Source organism: Cynocephalus volans, chromosome 3 (genome assembly GCF_027409185.1).
Source record: "Cynocephalus volans isolate mCynVol1 chromosome 3, mCynVol1.pri, whole genome shotgun sequence".
In the NCBI taxonomy this organism is placed as follows: domain Eukaryota; kingdom Metazoa; phylum Chordata; class Mammalia; order Dermoptera; family Cynocephalidae; genus Cynocephalus; species Cynocephalus volans.
Genome location: NC_084462.1, coordinates 107,605,490 through 107,623,234, shown reverse-complemented (window position 1 = coordinate 107,623,234; position 17,745 = coordinate 107,605,490). Strand labels below are relative to the sequence as shown.

General features: G+C 38.9%; 2 gene segments (V, D, J or C); both read right to left on the bottom strand.

The window, feature by feature from the left end:
• Window positions 1–249: 249 nt before the first annotated feature.
• LOC134372694 (T cell receptor alpha variable 14/delta variable 4-like) lies at window positions 250–3,367 on the bottom strand. The segment is given in 3 exon segments: window positions 250–438; window positions 2,846–3,150; window positions 3,319–3,367. Coding segments are annotated over 3 exon segments (543 nt in total).
• A 14-nt stretch (window positions 3,368–3,381) lies between these two features.
• On the bottom strand, window positions 3,382–13,906 carry LOC134372693 (T cell receptor alpha variable 13-1-like). The segment is given in 3 exon segments: window positions 3,382–3,486; window positions 13,303–13,682; window positions 13,852–13,906. Coding segments are annotated over 3 exon segments (540 nt in total).
• Window positions 13,907–17,745: the final 3,839 nt, after the last annotated feature.

Sequence of the window (17,745 nt, the reverse complement as noted above, 5' to 3'; positions counted from 1 at the left end):
CCCTGCCATTTATTCAGTTGTGATCAGTGTCAGTAATGACTTCATTGTTCATGCTGCAGGCGTTTGTGGCAGTGAAGGTGGGTGTGTAGTTTATTAGAACAAAAGCTTTGGAGATCTACCTGTTCTCACCTTCTTCACAGTGCTGAGTCTTAGCTGAGGGGATCCCTCTTGGTGTTGGGTCTGACACAGCTCACAGGCAGCCACAGTGGCACTGGATGCAGAACACAAGTGCTCAGATTGACTATAGATTTAGGTTTTGGGGCTCAGAGCCTTGCAAACTACAGTAGCAACTGGCACTTGAGTCTCAGGATCACTTTCCAAGGCACAAGTGGATGTGTAACTGGCAATCAACAATGGCTGCTTCTTCACCTGGAGTAAAGGACTCAAGAGTCTGATGTTGATGCAAGGTTTGGAAGCTTTATTATCAGGAAGCACAAGCTGGGAGACAATTTTGGTTGCAAACTGTCTCAGAAACTCAAGAGCCTCAGGTTTTTAAAGGGAAGAGTGTAGGAAACAAAAGGGAGAGGTTGTCCCTTCAGAAAATGGTTAAGGTGGTAAATTATACTGTATGTGTATTTTCCACAATTAAAAATAACTTTAAAATTTTTTTAAAGATGCTTCCCTTTAATATTTCTAGTCTGCACACCTGCTTTCCAAATGCAAATATAAGAGAAAGTTACAAGATTACGTATCAACAAATTGTTGCTATTCAAGTTTTAGTGCATGAGAAAATAGGGCTAGAGGTAGAAGGAGGAAATTGGAGAGAATGAAGCTTTTGTATTTGTTTGTTTCTTTGTGGGTTTTTGTTTGTTTGTTTGTTTGTTTGTAGTGGCTGTTCTGTACAGGAATCGAACCCTGGACCTTGGTGTTATTAACACTACTCCCTAACCAACCAAGTTAACTGGCCAGCCAGAGAATGAAGATTTTGGATTGTGAAAAACTGATTGAGCATAGCAGACCTAAATGTGTGAAAAATGATCCACATTGATGGCATTAAATGCTTTTGGAGCAGAGGTGAAGAATTAGAGCATAGAAAAAGAATTTATGCTTTGTCCCTTCACAATGTCCCTCTAAAAGCCAGTAATTATTGATCATTTTACAGCTAAGACTGGTATGGGTCAGGTAAATCTATAGTACAGAAATTGAGCTCTCTCGTGCTAGGGGTTTTAATAAGGCTATTAAATGGAATGGGCTCTTAATACAAAGTTTGTCACACAGTAGGCACTCCGTAACTTTTTGAATAAGTGGATATATAAATAAATTTAAAATAAAAAACAAGCAGCATTGTTCTGATAATACATTACCTCCTGATTTTTAATTTCTTACTTTAGATATTTGCATGTCTGTTCTAGGGTAAATTTTTTATTGTGCTATCTTTTTAGGTGTTGCATTAAGTGTAGGCTAGCTCCATAAAATAAAATTTGATGGTCTCGATAATATGAATACACTGCAAATTATCTGTACTTTCAAAGTCTTAGTTATATAACCAAAGGGATTTTTAAAATAGCTTTTCTTTGTACTTTAAATACAAGTATAAATTAATACAAAAAGAAAATTTAATTTAAAATGTATACACACAGGTGAATGTTTATGAATACATACATAAAAATGTATTTAAAGATAAAGGTGAGAAACATCAAAATATAATTGAGGGACATAAAACGTTCTTTATGAATTAAGAAAAATAGCACTTTACTGAATAAAAAAACAAGAAAACAAGTTGATATTCTACATGATGATATACTCATTTAATGCATTCCAACGTGAAATTCTGAGTTTTAAACACATTTTTTGTTTTGCTTGTTTTAATGGAGGAATACTGAACATGAGGAAAATGGGACAGAATTAAATGTGCAAAATTACCAAAAAAATTTTTTAAAAGACTACTGGTAAGAAATGATTATTCTAACAGTAATGAAACTCACTTAAAACTGCCTTCTGAGTTTGGCTTAGAATTAAGCAAATAGGTTGGTGGAACTCAATCAGGCATGTGGCAACAGTGAAAAAGGAAATTTAATGTATTAAAAAATGTTAATTCATTTTTAGGAAAAAAGGATGCCTTCTTTACATACAAACAAAAAAGTTTGTGCTCTGTGAGGGAGATCCCCCACATGTCCATCCGAAAGTCACTAATTATTGATCATTTTATGGATAAGACTGATGATTGGTGGGTAAACCTACAGTATGAAAATTGAGCTCTTCCATGCTAGAAGTGTAGATACAATGCAATGGGCTCTTAGCACAAAGTTTGTCACATACTAGGCACATTAAGAAAGTAAATGTGAGTAGTACCACAAACCTAAATCAAACTAATTTATTAAACATTATAAAACAACATAATATATTTCTGAAAAGGAAGCATACAAAGAAATTTCAAGGCCTTCCTTAAAACAATGTATGTAACATATGTACTCAATAGGTATTTATTGAACAAACTAATCTGAAAACCCAGCAATTCATTTTACTGATTTTTCACTCATATATTTCTGAACTTCCTTAGCCAATTCTTCCAGCTTAATCTAGTGGACAAATGGCATGTTGTTCATTGTGACTGTTCTTTCTCTTCAATCTTTGGTCAAAAATTCTGTATATCTAACTTCAATCCAAAGATCCAAGGATAAGGATGCTTTCGGTGAATGATAACTCTGGACATGGTCTATGAACCTAGAGAGGTATTTTCTAAGAGTGAGTGTTTTCTCTCTAACACCACACCTGTGCTGCCACAGTCCTAGCCACTTCCTGTCTGTGATGGTGTTCCCTGCCTGCCTTGGTTCCTACAGCAGGTGAATGTCTCAAGCAGATGCCTGAGGTGTTTTTGTATAGCTCTCCCCAACAGTCTTCTCACTGTGGCCTCTCTCAATGCACAGAAATATACTGCTGAGTCCCCTAATTTTGAAGCCAGGATGACAAGGCTGATGGATTTCCTTGCCTTCTGGAAATTCAATGAGTAGCGACCTTCTGTTGCATTTTGCTGATTATAAGAGTCCTGACGAATAAGGAAAATCATCTCCCCACTGCTGGGCTGCTTGTACCAGAATAAACTGTAACTGCTTTCAGTGGTGTCATACGTGCATTCCAGGGTCACAGCCTCCTTCTCCTGCACCAACATTGCTGGTTGGGCTTGAGTTACCTTCTGGGCAATACTAGATCCTGAAGGAAAAAAGAATCAAAAAGTTTAGAGATAAGTGGTGTGGAACACACAAAAAATCTGTTTTAACACTTTGCTACCCCTCCTTTCCAACATCCCTATAGGACATTTCCTGTACAACCAGTCCCTGGGTCACCAAGGAGTCCCCTTCCCACTGGGGCCTTCCCTACCTAGCCACATCGAAGTCATGACCACCTTCAGCAGGCTGCAGAGCAACATGTTTGATTCTTCCTCTAGTTGGAAATATCCTGTTCTTCTTCAATTTCAGGCTCTGCACTGTGAAGTGAGCCTGACAGGATGAGGGAAGAATTACTGGGCCATGTGCTGCTGCTGCTGCCCTAGAACAGGAAACAGAGGTTTCCTGGTATAGCAAGTTGATGTGTGTCGTGTCAGATTTCTCTATGTACTGGCCAAGAGTCTGACCCAACCCAAATCACCTTTTGGATTACCAACTCTTGTAATTTGCTTACAATTAAATCTGAAAACAATTATGGATATATTAAAAGGAAAATGGATTATTTGAACCCCTGCTAAGTTTACCCATTGTACTTGTGATGGAACTGGGAGATTGGCACTTATTTAAAAATACTGTGTGTAATGGATTATGGAGATAACTTAAGGTGTAATAATCATGTATCCTCACCTGTGTATGTTGTTGTTCACCTAAGGTAGAAATTAATCACTTTATGATAAGACAAAGCCATTTGAACTAATCACTGCAGCTCTTTTGACCTATTCGTTGATATAAAAATATTTCTATTCACTTCCTATGTCTGTTCAGGTGTTAATGTTGGGACCAAACATCAAGGGGGGGAAAAAAACAACTAATCTCTCTTTGCTAAAGAGTTTAAGAGGAAGCCCTCTCTATGACATTGAGTCCTGTCATAACGTTCCCCTTCTCTTCTCTATTTAGCTTTGACAGCCCAGCTCTGTTCATATGGCCAGATTAGATACCAGAGTTTGGTCATTAGGTTGTCAAACCTTTGAATTTATATTTTTTCATTACCTCAGTTGGAATCCAAATGAGCCACAACAAGCTGCTATATTCCGTCTACCCAGCTCAGAAGGGAATAGATCCTTGGTGATCCCATAAACCTCACTAGGATAGTTGATCATACAATCACTGATTGTGATAAACCTTTCTTTGTTTGTTAACATTAAGGACATGCCCTAGGATATTACTCAGCAACATGGTACACAACAAAGGCTCATTGCCAATCATAGCCTATTTCTTAATGCAGTAGCCAGAGCTTATTCTCCTCATCTCAAAATATTTTTAGCTTTGTCTAAGTTTTTGGAAGCATCATCATCTTACACTGAGATCGCCATTAAATCTGATTATATCACATACAGTACAACTGTTCTGCTCTTTAAAACACCCAACTTTTTTTATGTTGCTTAACTAATTATGAAATATGATTAATTTCCCCTCATAGTATTAAACTACATTACATTTCTCATTCAAAAGAATGGGTCTCTTGAAGACAGCATGTGCTTGGGTCTAGTTCAACCCCATGTTTATTGCAGCTCTATTTACAACCTAAATGACCATCAATGGATGATTGGATAAAGAAAATGTGATATATATCCAAATAGAATACTACTCAGCCATAAAAAAGAATGAAATTCTGCCATTGACAGCAGCATAGATGAACTTGGGGAAAATTATGTTAAGTGAAATAAGCCAGGCACAGAAAGAGAAATGCCACGTTTTCACTCCTACGTGGAGGCTAAATAATAGTAATAATAACAAACTGAACTTTTAGAATTAGAGAGTTGAACTGTGGTTACCAGAGCTAGGAAAAAGGGAGGGTGAAGGCGGAATAGTGACAGGTTGATTAATGGACACAAAATTATAGCTAGATAGGAAAAATATGTTTTATTGGTGTGCAGTAGTTCTAGGCATCTATAATTAACAATAATTTATGGTATGTTGTCAAATGACTAAAAGAGAGAAGCTTAACTTTTCTCATCACAAGGAAATGGTAATTTTTTGTGACAATGAATTTGCTAACTACCCTGAATTGATCAGTACCCATTATACATGTACCCCATATAACTCTGTACCCCATAAGTAGGCACAATCAATATATTTCAATTAAATAAAAAAATTTTCTGCAATTCACTAATAAGAGTTTAAGATGGCTGATAAATATACAAATATAATATAGATAAATCTTATATACTTATTTATATAATTTGTGTATATATATATATATATAAATTTTCCCACACACCCCAGTAAAAGGATTTTAAGTACAACAATGACGATAGAAATTAAATGTCTAGGAATGAATCTAATTATATTCAAACAATACAGCTTTATCAAGAAAGACAAAGGTAAATGGAAAGAAATAGTATATTCTGAAGTAATCAAATATGCACTTGAATAAGTTTGTTCTTCACAAATCAATTTAAAAATTTAATTCAATCACAAATCCTAAATATGAATTTGGAATATATACCACAATTCACTTTTTTAAAAAAAATTTTATTTTGTCGATATACATTGTGGCTGAATATTGCTCCCCATCACCAAAACCTCCCTCCCTTCTCCCTCCCCCCATCCCGCCCAACAATGTCCTTTCTGTTTGCATGTCGTATCAACTTCAAGTAATTGTGGTTGTTATATCTTCTTCCCCCCCTCTCCAGTTGTGTGTGTGTGTGTGTGTGTGTGTGTGTGTGTGTGTGTGTGTGTGTGTGTGAATTTATATATTAATTTTTAGCTCCCACCAATAAGTGAGAACGTGGTATTTCTCTTTCTGTGCCTGACTTGTTTCACTTAATATAATTCTCTCTAGGTCCATCCATGTTGTTGCAAATGGCAGTATTTCATTCTTTTTTATAGCTGAGTAGTATTCCATTGTGTAGATGTGCCATATTTTCCATATCCACTCATCTGATGATGGACTTTGGGCGGGTTCCAACTCTTGGCTATTGTAAAGAGTGCTGCGATGAACATTGGGGAACAGGTATACCTTCGACTTGATGATTTCTATTCCTCTGAGTATATTCCCAACAGTGGGATAGCTGGGTCGTATGGTAGATCTATCTGCAGTTGTTTGAGGAACCTCCATACCATTTTCCATAGAGGCTGCACCATTTTGCAGTCCCACCAACAATGTATGAGAGTTCCTTTTACTCCGCAACCTCGCCAGCATTTATCGTTCAGAGTATTTTGGATTTTAGCTATCCTAACTGGGGTTAGGTGGTATCTCAGTGTGGTTTTGATTTGCATTTCCCAGATGCTGAGTGATGTTGAGCATTTTTTCATATGTCTGTTGGCCATTTGGATATCTTCCTTAGAGAAATGCCTACTTAGCTGTTTTGCCCATTTTTTACTTGGGTTGCTTGTTTTCTTCTTGTAAAGTTGTTTGAGTTCCTTGTATATTCTGGATATTAATCCTTTGTCAGATGTATATTTTGCAAATATTTTCTCCCACTCTGTTGGTTGTCTTTTAACTCTGTTAATTGTTTCTTTTGCTGTGCAGAAGCTTTTTAGTTTGATATAATCCCATTTGTTTATTTTTCCTTTGGTTGCCCGTGCTCTTGGGGTCGTGTTCATGAAGTCTGTGTCCAGTCTTATTTCCTGAAGTGTTTCTCCTATGTTTTCTTTAAGAAGTTTTATTGTTTCAGGGTGTATATTTAAATCCTTAATCCATTTTGAGTTGATTTTAGTATACGGTGAGAGGTATGGATCTAGTTTCATTCTCCTGCATATGGATATCCAGTTATCCCAGCACCATTTGCTGAAGAGGCAGTCCCTTCCCCAGTGAATAGGCTTGGTGCCTTTGTCAAAGATCAGATGGAAGTAAGTGTGTGGGTTGATTTCTGGATTCTCTATTCTATTCCATTGGTCAGTGTGTCTGTTTTTATGCCAGTACCATACTGTTTTGGTTATTATAGCTTTGTAGTATAGCTTAAAGTCAGGTAGTGTTATGCCTCCAGCTTTATTTTTTTTGCTCAGCATTGCTTTGGCTATGCATGGTCTTTTATTGTTCCATATAAATGACTGGATAGTTTTTTTCCATTTCTGAGAAAAATGTCTTTGGAATTTTGATGGGGATTGCATTGAATTTGTATATCACTTTGGGTAGTATGGACATTTTCACTATGTTGATTCTTCCAATCCAAGAGCATGGGATATCTTTCCATCTTCTTGTATCCTCTCTAATTTCTCTCAGCAGTGGTTTGTAGTTCTCCTTATAGAGATTTTTCGCCTCCTTGGTTAACTCATTTCCTAAGTATTTTATTTTTTTGGTGGCTATTGTAAATGGGCAGGCTTTCTTGATTTCTCTTTCTGCATGTTCACTATTGGAGAAAAGAAATGCTACTGATTTTTGTGTGTTGATTTTGTATCCTGCTACTGTGCTGAAATCATTTATCAATTCCAGCAGTTTTTTTGTAGAGGTTTTAGGCTGTTCGATGTACAGGATCATGTCATCTGCAAACAGGGACAGTTTGACTTCATCTTTTCCAATCTGGATGCCCTTTATTTCCTTCTCTTCTCTGATTGCTCTGGCTAGTACTTCCAACACTATGTTGAATAGGAGTGGTGAGAGTGGGCATCCTTGTCTAGTTCCTGTTCTTAAAGGAAAAGCTTTCAGCTTTTGCCCATTCAGGATGATATTGGCAGTGGGTTTGGCATATATGGCTTTAATTATGTTGAGATACTTTCCCTCTATGCCTAACTTATAGAGGGTCTTTGTCAAGAATGACTGCTGAACTTTATCAAATGCTTTTTCAGCATCTATAGAGATGATCATATGGTCCTTGTGTTTGAGTTTATTAACATGGTGTATCACATTTATTGATTTGCGTATGTTGAACCAACCTTGCATCCCTGGGATGAATCCCACTTGATCGTGATGAATAATTTTTCGTATGTGTTGCTGTATTCTGTTTGCTAGTATTTTAGTGAGGATTTTTGCATCTATATTCATCAAGGGTATCGGCCTGTAGTTTTCTTTTTTGGTTATATCTTTACCTGGTTTTGGTATCAGGATGATGTTTGCTTCATAGAATGAGTTTGGGAGATTTGCGTCCATTTCAATCTTTTGGAATAGTTTGTAAAGAATTGGTGTCAATTCCTCTTTGAATGTTTGGTAAAATTCTGCTGTGAATCCATCTGGTCCTGGGCTTTTCTTTGTTGGGAGCCTTCTGATAACAGCTTCATTCTCCTTTATTGTTATTGGTCTGTTCAAATTTTCTGCATCTTCACGGTTCAGTTTTGGGAGCTTGTGTGTCCAGAAATTTTTCCATTTCCTCCAGATTTTCAAATTTGTTGGCATATAGTTGTTTATAGTAGTCTCGAATGATTCCTTGTATTTCAGATGAATCAGTTGTAATATCGCCTTTTTCATTTCTAATTTTTGTTATTGAGTCTTCTCTCTTCTTTTTTTTTGTTAGCCATGCTAATGGTTTGTCAATTTTATTTATCTTGTCAAAAAACCAACTTTTTGATTTGTTGATCTTTTGAATTGTTTTTTGGTTTTCAATTTCATTCAGTTCTGCTCTGATCTTAATGATTTCTTTCCGTCTGCTAACTTTAGGTTTGGATTGTTCTTGTTTTTCTAGTTCTTTAAGGTGAAGTGTTAGGTTGTTCACTTGCCATCTTTCCATTCTTCTGAAGTGAGCGTTTAATGCAATAAATTTCCTCCTAAATACTGCTTTTGCAGTATCCCACAGGTTTTGGTATGATGTATCATTGTTTTCATTAGTTTCAATAAATTTTTTGATTTCCTGCTTGATTTCTTCTTGGACCCATATGTCATTAAGTAGAATGTTGCTTAATTTCCATGTGTTTGTATAGTTTCCAGAATTTCGTTTGTTATTAATTTCTAGTTTTAATCCATTGTGGTCTGAGAAGATACATGGGATAATTCCAATTTTTTTGAATTTATTGAGACTTGATTTGTGACCTAATATGTGATCTATCCTGGAGAATGATCCATGTGCTGCTGAGAAGAATGAATATTCTGAGGTTGTTGTGTGGAATGTTCTGTAGATATCTGCCAATTCCAATTGGTCTAGAGTATTGTTTAGATCTTGTGTTTCTCTACTGAATCTTTGCCGATATGATCTGTCTAATATTGACAGTGGGGTGTTCAGGTCCCCTGCTATTATGGTATTAGTGTCTATTTCCTTCTTTAGGTCTAATAGAGTTTGTTTTATAAATCTGGCTGCTCCAACATTGGGTGCGTACATATTTATGATTGTTATGTCTTCTTGATGGATCAGTCCTTTTATCATTAAGTAGTGTCCCTCATTGTCTCTTTTTATGGTTTTTAGTTTAAAGTCTATTTTGTCAGATATAAGAATAGCTACTCCAGCTCGTTTTTCTTTTCTGTTTGCATGGTAAATCTTTTTCCATCCTTTCACACTTAGTCTGTGTGAATCTTTATGAGTGAGGTGGGTCTCTTGTAGGCAGCATATAGTTGGGTCCTGCTTTTTGATCCAGTCAGCCAGTCTGTGTCTTTTAATTGGGGAATTTAAGCCTTTTACATTGAGAGTTGTTATTGAAAGGTGTTGATTTATTCCTAGCATTTTATTGGTTGTTTGGTTGTCTTAGGTGTCTTTTGTTCCTTGCTTTCTGATTTACTGTTTGATTTCTGTGTTTGTTGGTTCCTTAGGTTGTAGATAGTGTTTTTATTAGCTTGTTTTCTCTTCATGAATGCCATTTTTATTATACTAGTGGGTTTAGATTTTTCTTGGGTTTTTATGGCAGTGGTAGTTATTTTTCAGGAACCAAACCCAGTACTCCCTTGAGGATTTCTTGTAAGGGTGGTCATGTGGTAGTGAACTCCCGCAGTTTTTGTTTGTCTGAGAAATATACTATTTGCCCTTCATTTCGGAAGGATAGCCTTGCAGGGTAAAGCATTCTTGGCTGGCAATCTTTGTCTTTTATTATTTTGCAAATATCATCCCATTCCTTTCTAGCTTTTAGGGTTTGTGATGAAAGGTCTGATGTTAGCCTGATTGGGGCTCCCTTATAGGTGATTTGACGCTTCTCTCTTGCAGCTTTTAAGATTCTCTCTTTGTCTGTGAGTTTTGCCAATTTGACTATGACATGTCTTGGAGAAGGCCTTTTTGGGTTGAATACGTTTGGAGATCGTTGAGCTTTCTGGATCTGAAGATCTGTGACTTTTCCTATACCTGGGAAGTTTTCTGCCACTATTTTGTTGAATATGTTTTCAATGGAATCTCCATTTTCCTCCCCTTCTGGAATACCCATGACTTGGATATTTGAGCGCTTAAGGTTGTCTGATATCTCTCTCAGATTTTCTTCAATGTCCTTGATTCTTTTTTCTTTCTTTTTGTCTGCTTGTGTTATTTCAAACATCCCATCTTCAAGTTCAGAGGTTCTCTCTTCAACTTCGACAAGCCTGCTGGTTAAACTCTCCATTGTGTTTTTTATTTCGCTGAATAACTTCTTCAGTGCAGCAAGTTCTGTTATATTTTTTTTCAGGACATTGATTTCCTTGTACACTTCCTCTTTCAGATCCTGTATAGTTTTCCTCATTTCATCATGATGTCTAGCTGTGTTTTCTTGTATCTCATTCAGTTTCCTTAGAATTATCACTCGAAATTCCTTGTCAGTCATTTCAAGGGCTTCTTGTTCTATAGGATCTAGAGTTTGAGATTTATTAACTTTTGGTGGTGTACTTTCTTGATTTTTTGTATTTCTGGTATCTTTTTTTTGATGTTTATTCATTGTGGCAGGGGTTTTCACAGTCCACTGGTTTGAGACTAATGAATAACTAGGATGTTGCTGTGGTTGCCAATTTCGTATGGCTACCTCCGTGTCTGCTCAGTTGGCCTCTAGTGCCTTGTGTGTGTGGTTGCCTCGGGTCCTGGGCTTCTCCAGGGAGCCACCTTTCTGGTCAGCTTGGACTCTGCTGGGCTGGTGGATCATGTACCACAGGGTGTGTGATCACTGTTGAGCTTTCACTTCCTGTGCAGGACTTCTTCCTGTTCCGTGTGCTCTGGCCCAGACTGTTGGATCCTGCAGTGGAGACCCCACAGGGTGTGTGGTTTCTGTCAAGTCTCCGCCTCCCTGGCCGCACGTCTGCCCACTCTTTGCGCACTGTGTTGGGCTGGGGCGTGTCTTCTGCAACCCTCGTCTATCAGCTGGGCCTTCAAGACCCTGCTCGGCACCGCCTCGCCCAGGAAGTCTACCAGGTTTCTGGTAGGCACAGACGACCGGTCGCTCTGGGTGCCTTTGTAGCACTGTGTAGATCTTTCTCGGGACTTGTTCACCTTTGTATCCCCCTGGTATAAACCGAGTCTAGTGCCTGCCTGCAGCCAGTTCTCCGGCAGGTTCAAGCAGAACTGGGAACTCTCCTACCACACTATTCCCAACCAGAAATTGGTTAGGCTTTTTTTCTGAACTGGTGGTCGCAGAGATGGTATCTGCCTCCCAGTAACAGGAAGTTTACTGGGGGCTGGAGTCCAGGGTGCGGTGGAGTGACGGTCGGCCTGCCCGTACTTCCTTGCCCTCCCAACACTGGCCGGGGATGCCCCACGCCACCAGCCCGCCAGAGAACCACGGAGGGAGTGGGAGGGGAGGCCGGTCCGCAGGCTCTGGAAAGCCCCGCGCCCGGCCAAGCAAGTGGGAGGGCTCAGTGGCGGCCGAGCCGGGCGGAGCTGCCCGGACCTGGGAAAATGGAGGCAGCCCCGGGGCGGTGAGTGGCCTGGTGATGCAGGCGGGAGCCTGGTGGGCATCTGCCGCCCACAGGACTGGTCCAGGGGTCACTCACAGGGTTGTGCCAGGTCGGGTGCTCACTCTCTGTCTCTGGTTTGTCGCCTTTCCCGTTCTTGGCCACTGCTGCCTCTGGCTGCTCAGTCGCGGCACGGCTCAGGCGCTCCCAGGAATCTTCTTTACTGCCGGCCTGAAACCTCGAATCCTGAATAGGGCAGCTGGCCGCCTTCAGCGCGGCCCCGGCCTCCGGGATCCTTTCTGCATCCGCAGCAGCCCTGGCGCCATGTTCCCTGATTAGAGACTCGCTTCTGCAGCTAAGAAACAGTTCTTTTCCTGCTCCACACTTCAAAGCTGTTGCCTGTAAATGAGGCAGCCTCTCCTGCCGGGGGCAAAGTGGCGGTCACCCCCACGACCGGCCAGCAGCAGCGGTCCTCCTTTAAGAGATGGCAAGAGGAAGGTCCACAAGTTTCCCGGCTGCCTGAGGCCCAGTGGCCGCCTTTTCCACCTCAGCTCCTCCGCGCCAACTGCCGCAGCCACCGCCATCTTGAAAGTCTAGAAGCACTTTTTTTTCTTTAACAAACATCTACTGATTCTTTTCTTGTGAGAAAGCTTGTGCTAAATATTGCATATAAAGCAATGATTAAAACACACAACCCTCCCTTCTATATTCTATGAGAGAGTAAATATGAACCAAGAATAACAAATTTTTGAAATAGAAGAATAGATTTATATGTCTGATTTGAAGCTCACATTCTCATATATCTTTCTATCCTAATTTCCCTCAAACACACAAACAACATATATCATCACAAAGGAAAATCCAGGTGACATTTTATCAATAAGAAAGTGATCAGAGCACATAGAGAGAGCTGTAAAATTTTACCACAAATGTAGAGAGGAAGAAAATAAAAATAAAACTGTAACATAAGAAACCTCCCATGGGACTATTAAAAAGAGGAGACAATTTGATGAAATGAAGAAGGCTCAGTTCACGATATAATATCAAGTGAAAAAAATTAGTATCCTAATTACAATAATAATTTATAAAGAGAATAACCAAATATTAGCAATAAATTACCCAGGTATAGAATACTTCATATTTTTATATTTTGCATATTTTCTATATTTGGCATGTAAAGTTTTACAAATGGAAAAATAACAAATGCAACTTGTGAAAGATAAGAGTTAAAATCCCGTTTATAATAGAGATTGTGATACTAATTCTAAGGGTTTATTTATAGGATGGGAGCATGTACAGCAAATGTAAAGTCATCTGTAAAGCCTGGACTTCAAAATAAAACATCACTAATTCTCTTTAAGAATCAATCAACAATCAACCAATAAAACTGTCTAACTCTTTCTGAATCATCTTGAATATAACCTTCTCATTATATGCTTTTGATGTCTAGTGTCAGTTTCCACTTGCAAGCAAACAATATGACTAATGCTGTACTTGAAGGTCTGTGCCAGAGGAAAGGTGATGGGGCTTCAGCCCCAGCTGTAGGTTTGGGTACAGGCTGCAGGTGCCTGGGAAGCAATGTGTGCTCGCTGCACAGAAGTAGACCGCTGAGTCTCCAGGTTGGGTGGCTGCAATGTGCAGGGAGAGATGTTTGTCCTTCTTATTCAATAAAACGGTGAGTCTTCGGTCTAGCTTTTTGTCCATATTTGAGCGAATGTCTATAATGAACTGAGGACCCTTTCCAAGTCCTTGCTTATACCAAGGAAAGTAGGATGAGGCACTGTCTGAATAAGTACAGTTGATAACAGCTCTGTCTCCCTCCTGGGCACTCAGGGCAGAAGGATGCTGCTCCACATTTTCTCCTCGGATCACCCCTATGCAGAAAAAAAGGTCAGAAAGAGAAGGGTTCGCAGGTCATGACTCTCTAGAATAATTATCTTTTTCTTCAGTAACTAGAGGAAACCTGAATAAAACTAGTCTCCTCCTTGGACTTCTAAAGAATATCAACTAATATACTCTGTTTGACAAAACCCCTCAACTCACAGTCCAGCTGCAGCCACAAGAACATGAATAAAGCTTGAACAGATGTCTTCATCATTCTTTCCAATTAGCATCTGTCATAGACCTGCAATCTCCAGCCAGGAAAGCTACTTCTATTATCAAGTTGTCCCTCCTTTTCTCTAACAATCATAGTAGTTTCTCACATTGTCTACCCAGCCAATAAGAAAACGGCTCTGCTTCTGCCATAAGTCTGTTCATTCAGAAGTCACTAAAAAGCACCCTCCACATATCCTGCATCAGCAGAGGTGCACTACCATCTTGTGGTCACGGCCCGAACTACTGGACTGGCTGGTTGAATGTTCTTCTCTTACCCATGGGGGATTCAGATGTGTAAAAGCAGCAATGATCAAACAAATTAGGTTTTAGGTCAGAGATTAAATGCACGGTAAGAATATAGAAATCAATATTTAAATATATGCATACTATCGAGTCATTGTTAATAAGTTGGAAAAAGATAGATGCTGTTAGTGTTTTTATTTTTTTATTTCTTTAATTTTATTTTACTTCTCAATATACATTGCAGTTGATTTTCATGCCCCTTTATCTGTTCCTCTCCACCCCCTCTCCGCCCCCATCTTAACTGTTCACTTGACTTAAAAATTTCAATGAATTTTTGTGATTGCTGTGTCTTCTCCCCCCCTTATTTGTATGTTTATTTATTTATTTTTAGCTCTGACAAATAAGTGAGAACATGTGGTATTTCTCTTTCTGTGCCTGACTTGTTTCACTTAATATAATTTTCCCTAAGTTCATCCGTGTTGTTGTGAATGGTAGTATTTCATTCTTTTTTATAGCAGAGTGGTACTCCATTGTGTAGATATACCACATTTTCCTTATCCACTCATCTGATGATGGACATTTGGCTTTGTTCCAACTCTTGGCTATTGTTAAAAGAGCTGCAATAAATATTGGAGTACAGGTATCCCTGCAGCATGATGATTTCCATTCCTCTACTGTTGGTGTTTATTCAATGATGGACTGAGTTTACATGTTTGGAATCAAGAGGGCACCATGATTCACTCTCCTAGACAAAGGAAAAGTAAAACCCTCCTTTTCAGCCAAATCTACCATCATGATTTGTCTGTTATGGAGAAAAACTTCCTAAAAGGAACATGTAAGTCAAAGATCAAAGTAAGAGAGAGAGGATCATTCAATATCTTCAGTGCATATTATCTCAGTCTCTGCTCTTCCAAGCCTGGTCTTGCCCATGACCTTGCTATTCCCATAGAACTGACAGTAGCAACAGCCAAAATGTGCAACCTTCCTCCTTTAAAGATGACGTTGATACAAAGCAAAGCATCAAATCTCAATGATAAGGGAGAAACAGGATAAGTTTCATGAGTTATTAATATTCCAACCATAGGAAACAATTTAACCCATAGTTTGGGTGGATTTGCAATGAGAAATCTGACAGGCTATAAGAAATCTCTTCCTATTGTTATTTGGTTTATATTACTCTTCAAAATGCTGAAAGAAGGAAGAAAAATCCTCAGAAAACATTGGACTGTGAATTTGGAAAATGGAAACACATGTAAGCTTATCTCTGAGGTGCTTTTATTTTGTGATATCAAAATGGATGGCATGACCTTAAATGCAATGACTGAGTCATACCCTTAGTGGAATTTCCTCCAAAGTAGGAGCCAATTGTCTTGGCATGGACTCCTGCTGCCTTGGCTATTGCTGGCTCAGATCCCATACTCTTATCATTTTTTCCCCAAACTCCTCTACAATGTTCTTTCCCCAAGACATTGACAAAGTCCTTCAGTCCTGTAAGTGGCCAGGATTATCTCCCTCTTCCAAAAACCCTTTCTTATATACTTTAATTTCTGAGTATTTTCTGATTGTCTCTGTAAAAATAAATATAGGAAAGCCTAAATATTGCCTGCATCAGCTAGGGAGATAGTACAAATAGGAAATTGACCCTAAAGAAATGACCATGAGAAATGGTCTCTGAGAAACCAAGACTGCTTCATTTCCAGAATGAAAGCTTCTTTCCTATGATTTGTACTCACTAATCTCCTGAAATTGTAGGGATAAATCTAATCTCTTATCCGTATCTTATACCCTTAAACTTTTAAGGACAGCTATGACAAAGAATCTCAACTGTTTTATATATATATATATATATATAAAAGTTCTCCGTTCTAAAGATCTTCCATTCTCTCACCCATATCCCATAAGATAGAATTCTCAAATCCTTCACTAGGCAAATTTCCTTTTCCTTAGAGGCAGATATTTTAAGCCAATGACCCTATTGAGCTATGGCATCCAGAATTGAAGGCCATGGTCTGAATATGACCATTTACATGGAGCACAGTGTTTCACATGGCAACCATAACACAGGTATAGCCATACTCTGGACAAAATTCTCAGTCTCATGATTATTTCATTGAATATTGCCTGACTCATTGTCAAAGCGTTGGCCTGGAAAAGCTTTTTCTAGCACCTTTATGGACTTCTATCTGCATGAAAACAATTCTCTCCTTAGTGTCCTAGCTCCAATAATCATTTTTGCTGACAATGTATGAGTAATATTATGTTCACAGCCTTCCTTCAAGGGATGTCCACATGGGACAATAAATACACTTTGATATTTTTAGGAAAGTCCTTAGAAATATATCTGGGTATTGAGGGTAGCATTACTTTGGGCTCACTCCTACAGAGGCCAGTGAATGATGAATTGATTTGCAGATAGATTAACGGTAGCTGAACCTTAATCTCCTTTTCTGACCAAAGTGGCAAACATTTACACAAATTGGGACTCTCCATTCTAGTGGTCAAACTGATTGGACCTATGTTTTCCAAAACCCAAACCACAGAGCCCAAAGTGTCTGGGCTTCTGTTAGACAGTTTCTTTTTGCAGTAATATGGCCCTGCAGGAATGAAGCAGAGGAAAGGATGCTGAAAGGAAGTGAGGAAATCCAGTTTATTCCTACTCTCAGCTCATTTACTATCTAATTGTTTCATACTGGCATCTTGGATATAGTTTCTGTCTTTGTAAAATGAAGTGGGACCAAATGATTTCTAAGGACTCTACTAGCTCTAAATTTTTTATATTATTTAACAGAACAAATATTTGTTGAGGACTGGTTGTATGCAGCATAGAGTGGTATGGGAGAAGGAAGAAATTATCCCACTTCATGGAGCTCCAAGAGCATTTTCATATCCATGTGCACTCTAGAGGGTCTGAAGTTACCCCTAAACAATCCTTGGGCCTCTTCAGAAGCAGAGGCAGGGTCCTGAGGATGAGTTCCTATCTGGACTTTCATTCCTCCTATATCATCAGTATTCAATAATGGACCACGAAGAGCCTATATTTGAAATAAAATGGAATAAAATAAGACTTTACTAAGTGTAAAGTTCATCACAGGTAGTGATATGGGAGTAGACTCTAGGCTAAGCTGTGGGTAGGCAGGACGCTCTTTTCTAGAGACCTTTTCCTTATATTTGTATGTGTGAGCCTGCATGTGTTTCTGTCCTGTATCCTGCTGCCCTATATATCTCCTCTGCTCACTCACATCTCCATCCTCTTTCTGGACTCCACTTACAAAACATAAGTACATAGATGAAATTATTAAGAATTTCATGACAGCAATCACAGAGCATTGAAACAAGCACCAGATCCTTTCTGAGAGGCGGGCCCTGTGGGACTGCAGAGGTCACATGCCAAGTAAACTGGCCTTGCTCCCAGCTTTATTGGAATCTGCCCATGTGTCTTCATCTTAATCTTCAGAGTCCCACTCTTTCCTTGTCAATGTCCTTACATTTACATGAAAGACCACACGAGGCTGGAATTCTACACGTGCTGTAATTGATCCACGTGCAGGTTTAAACTTTGAGTTTGGTTATCAGAAGTCATGGTGTGTAGCCACTGCA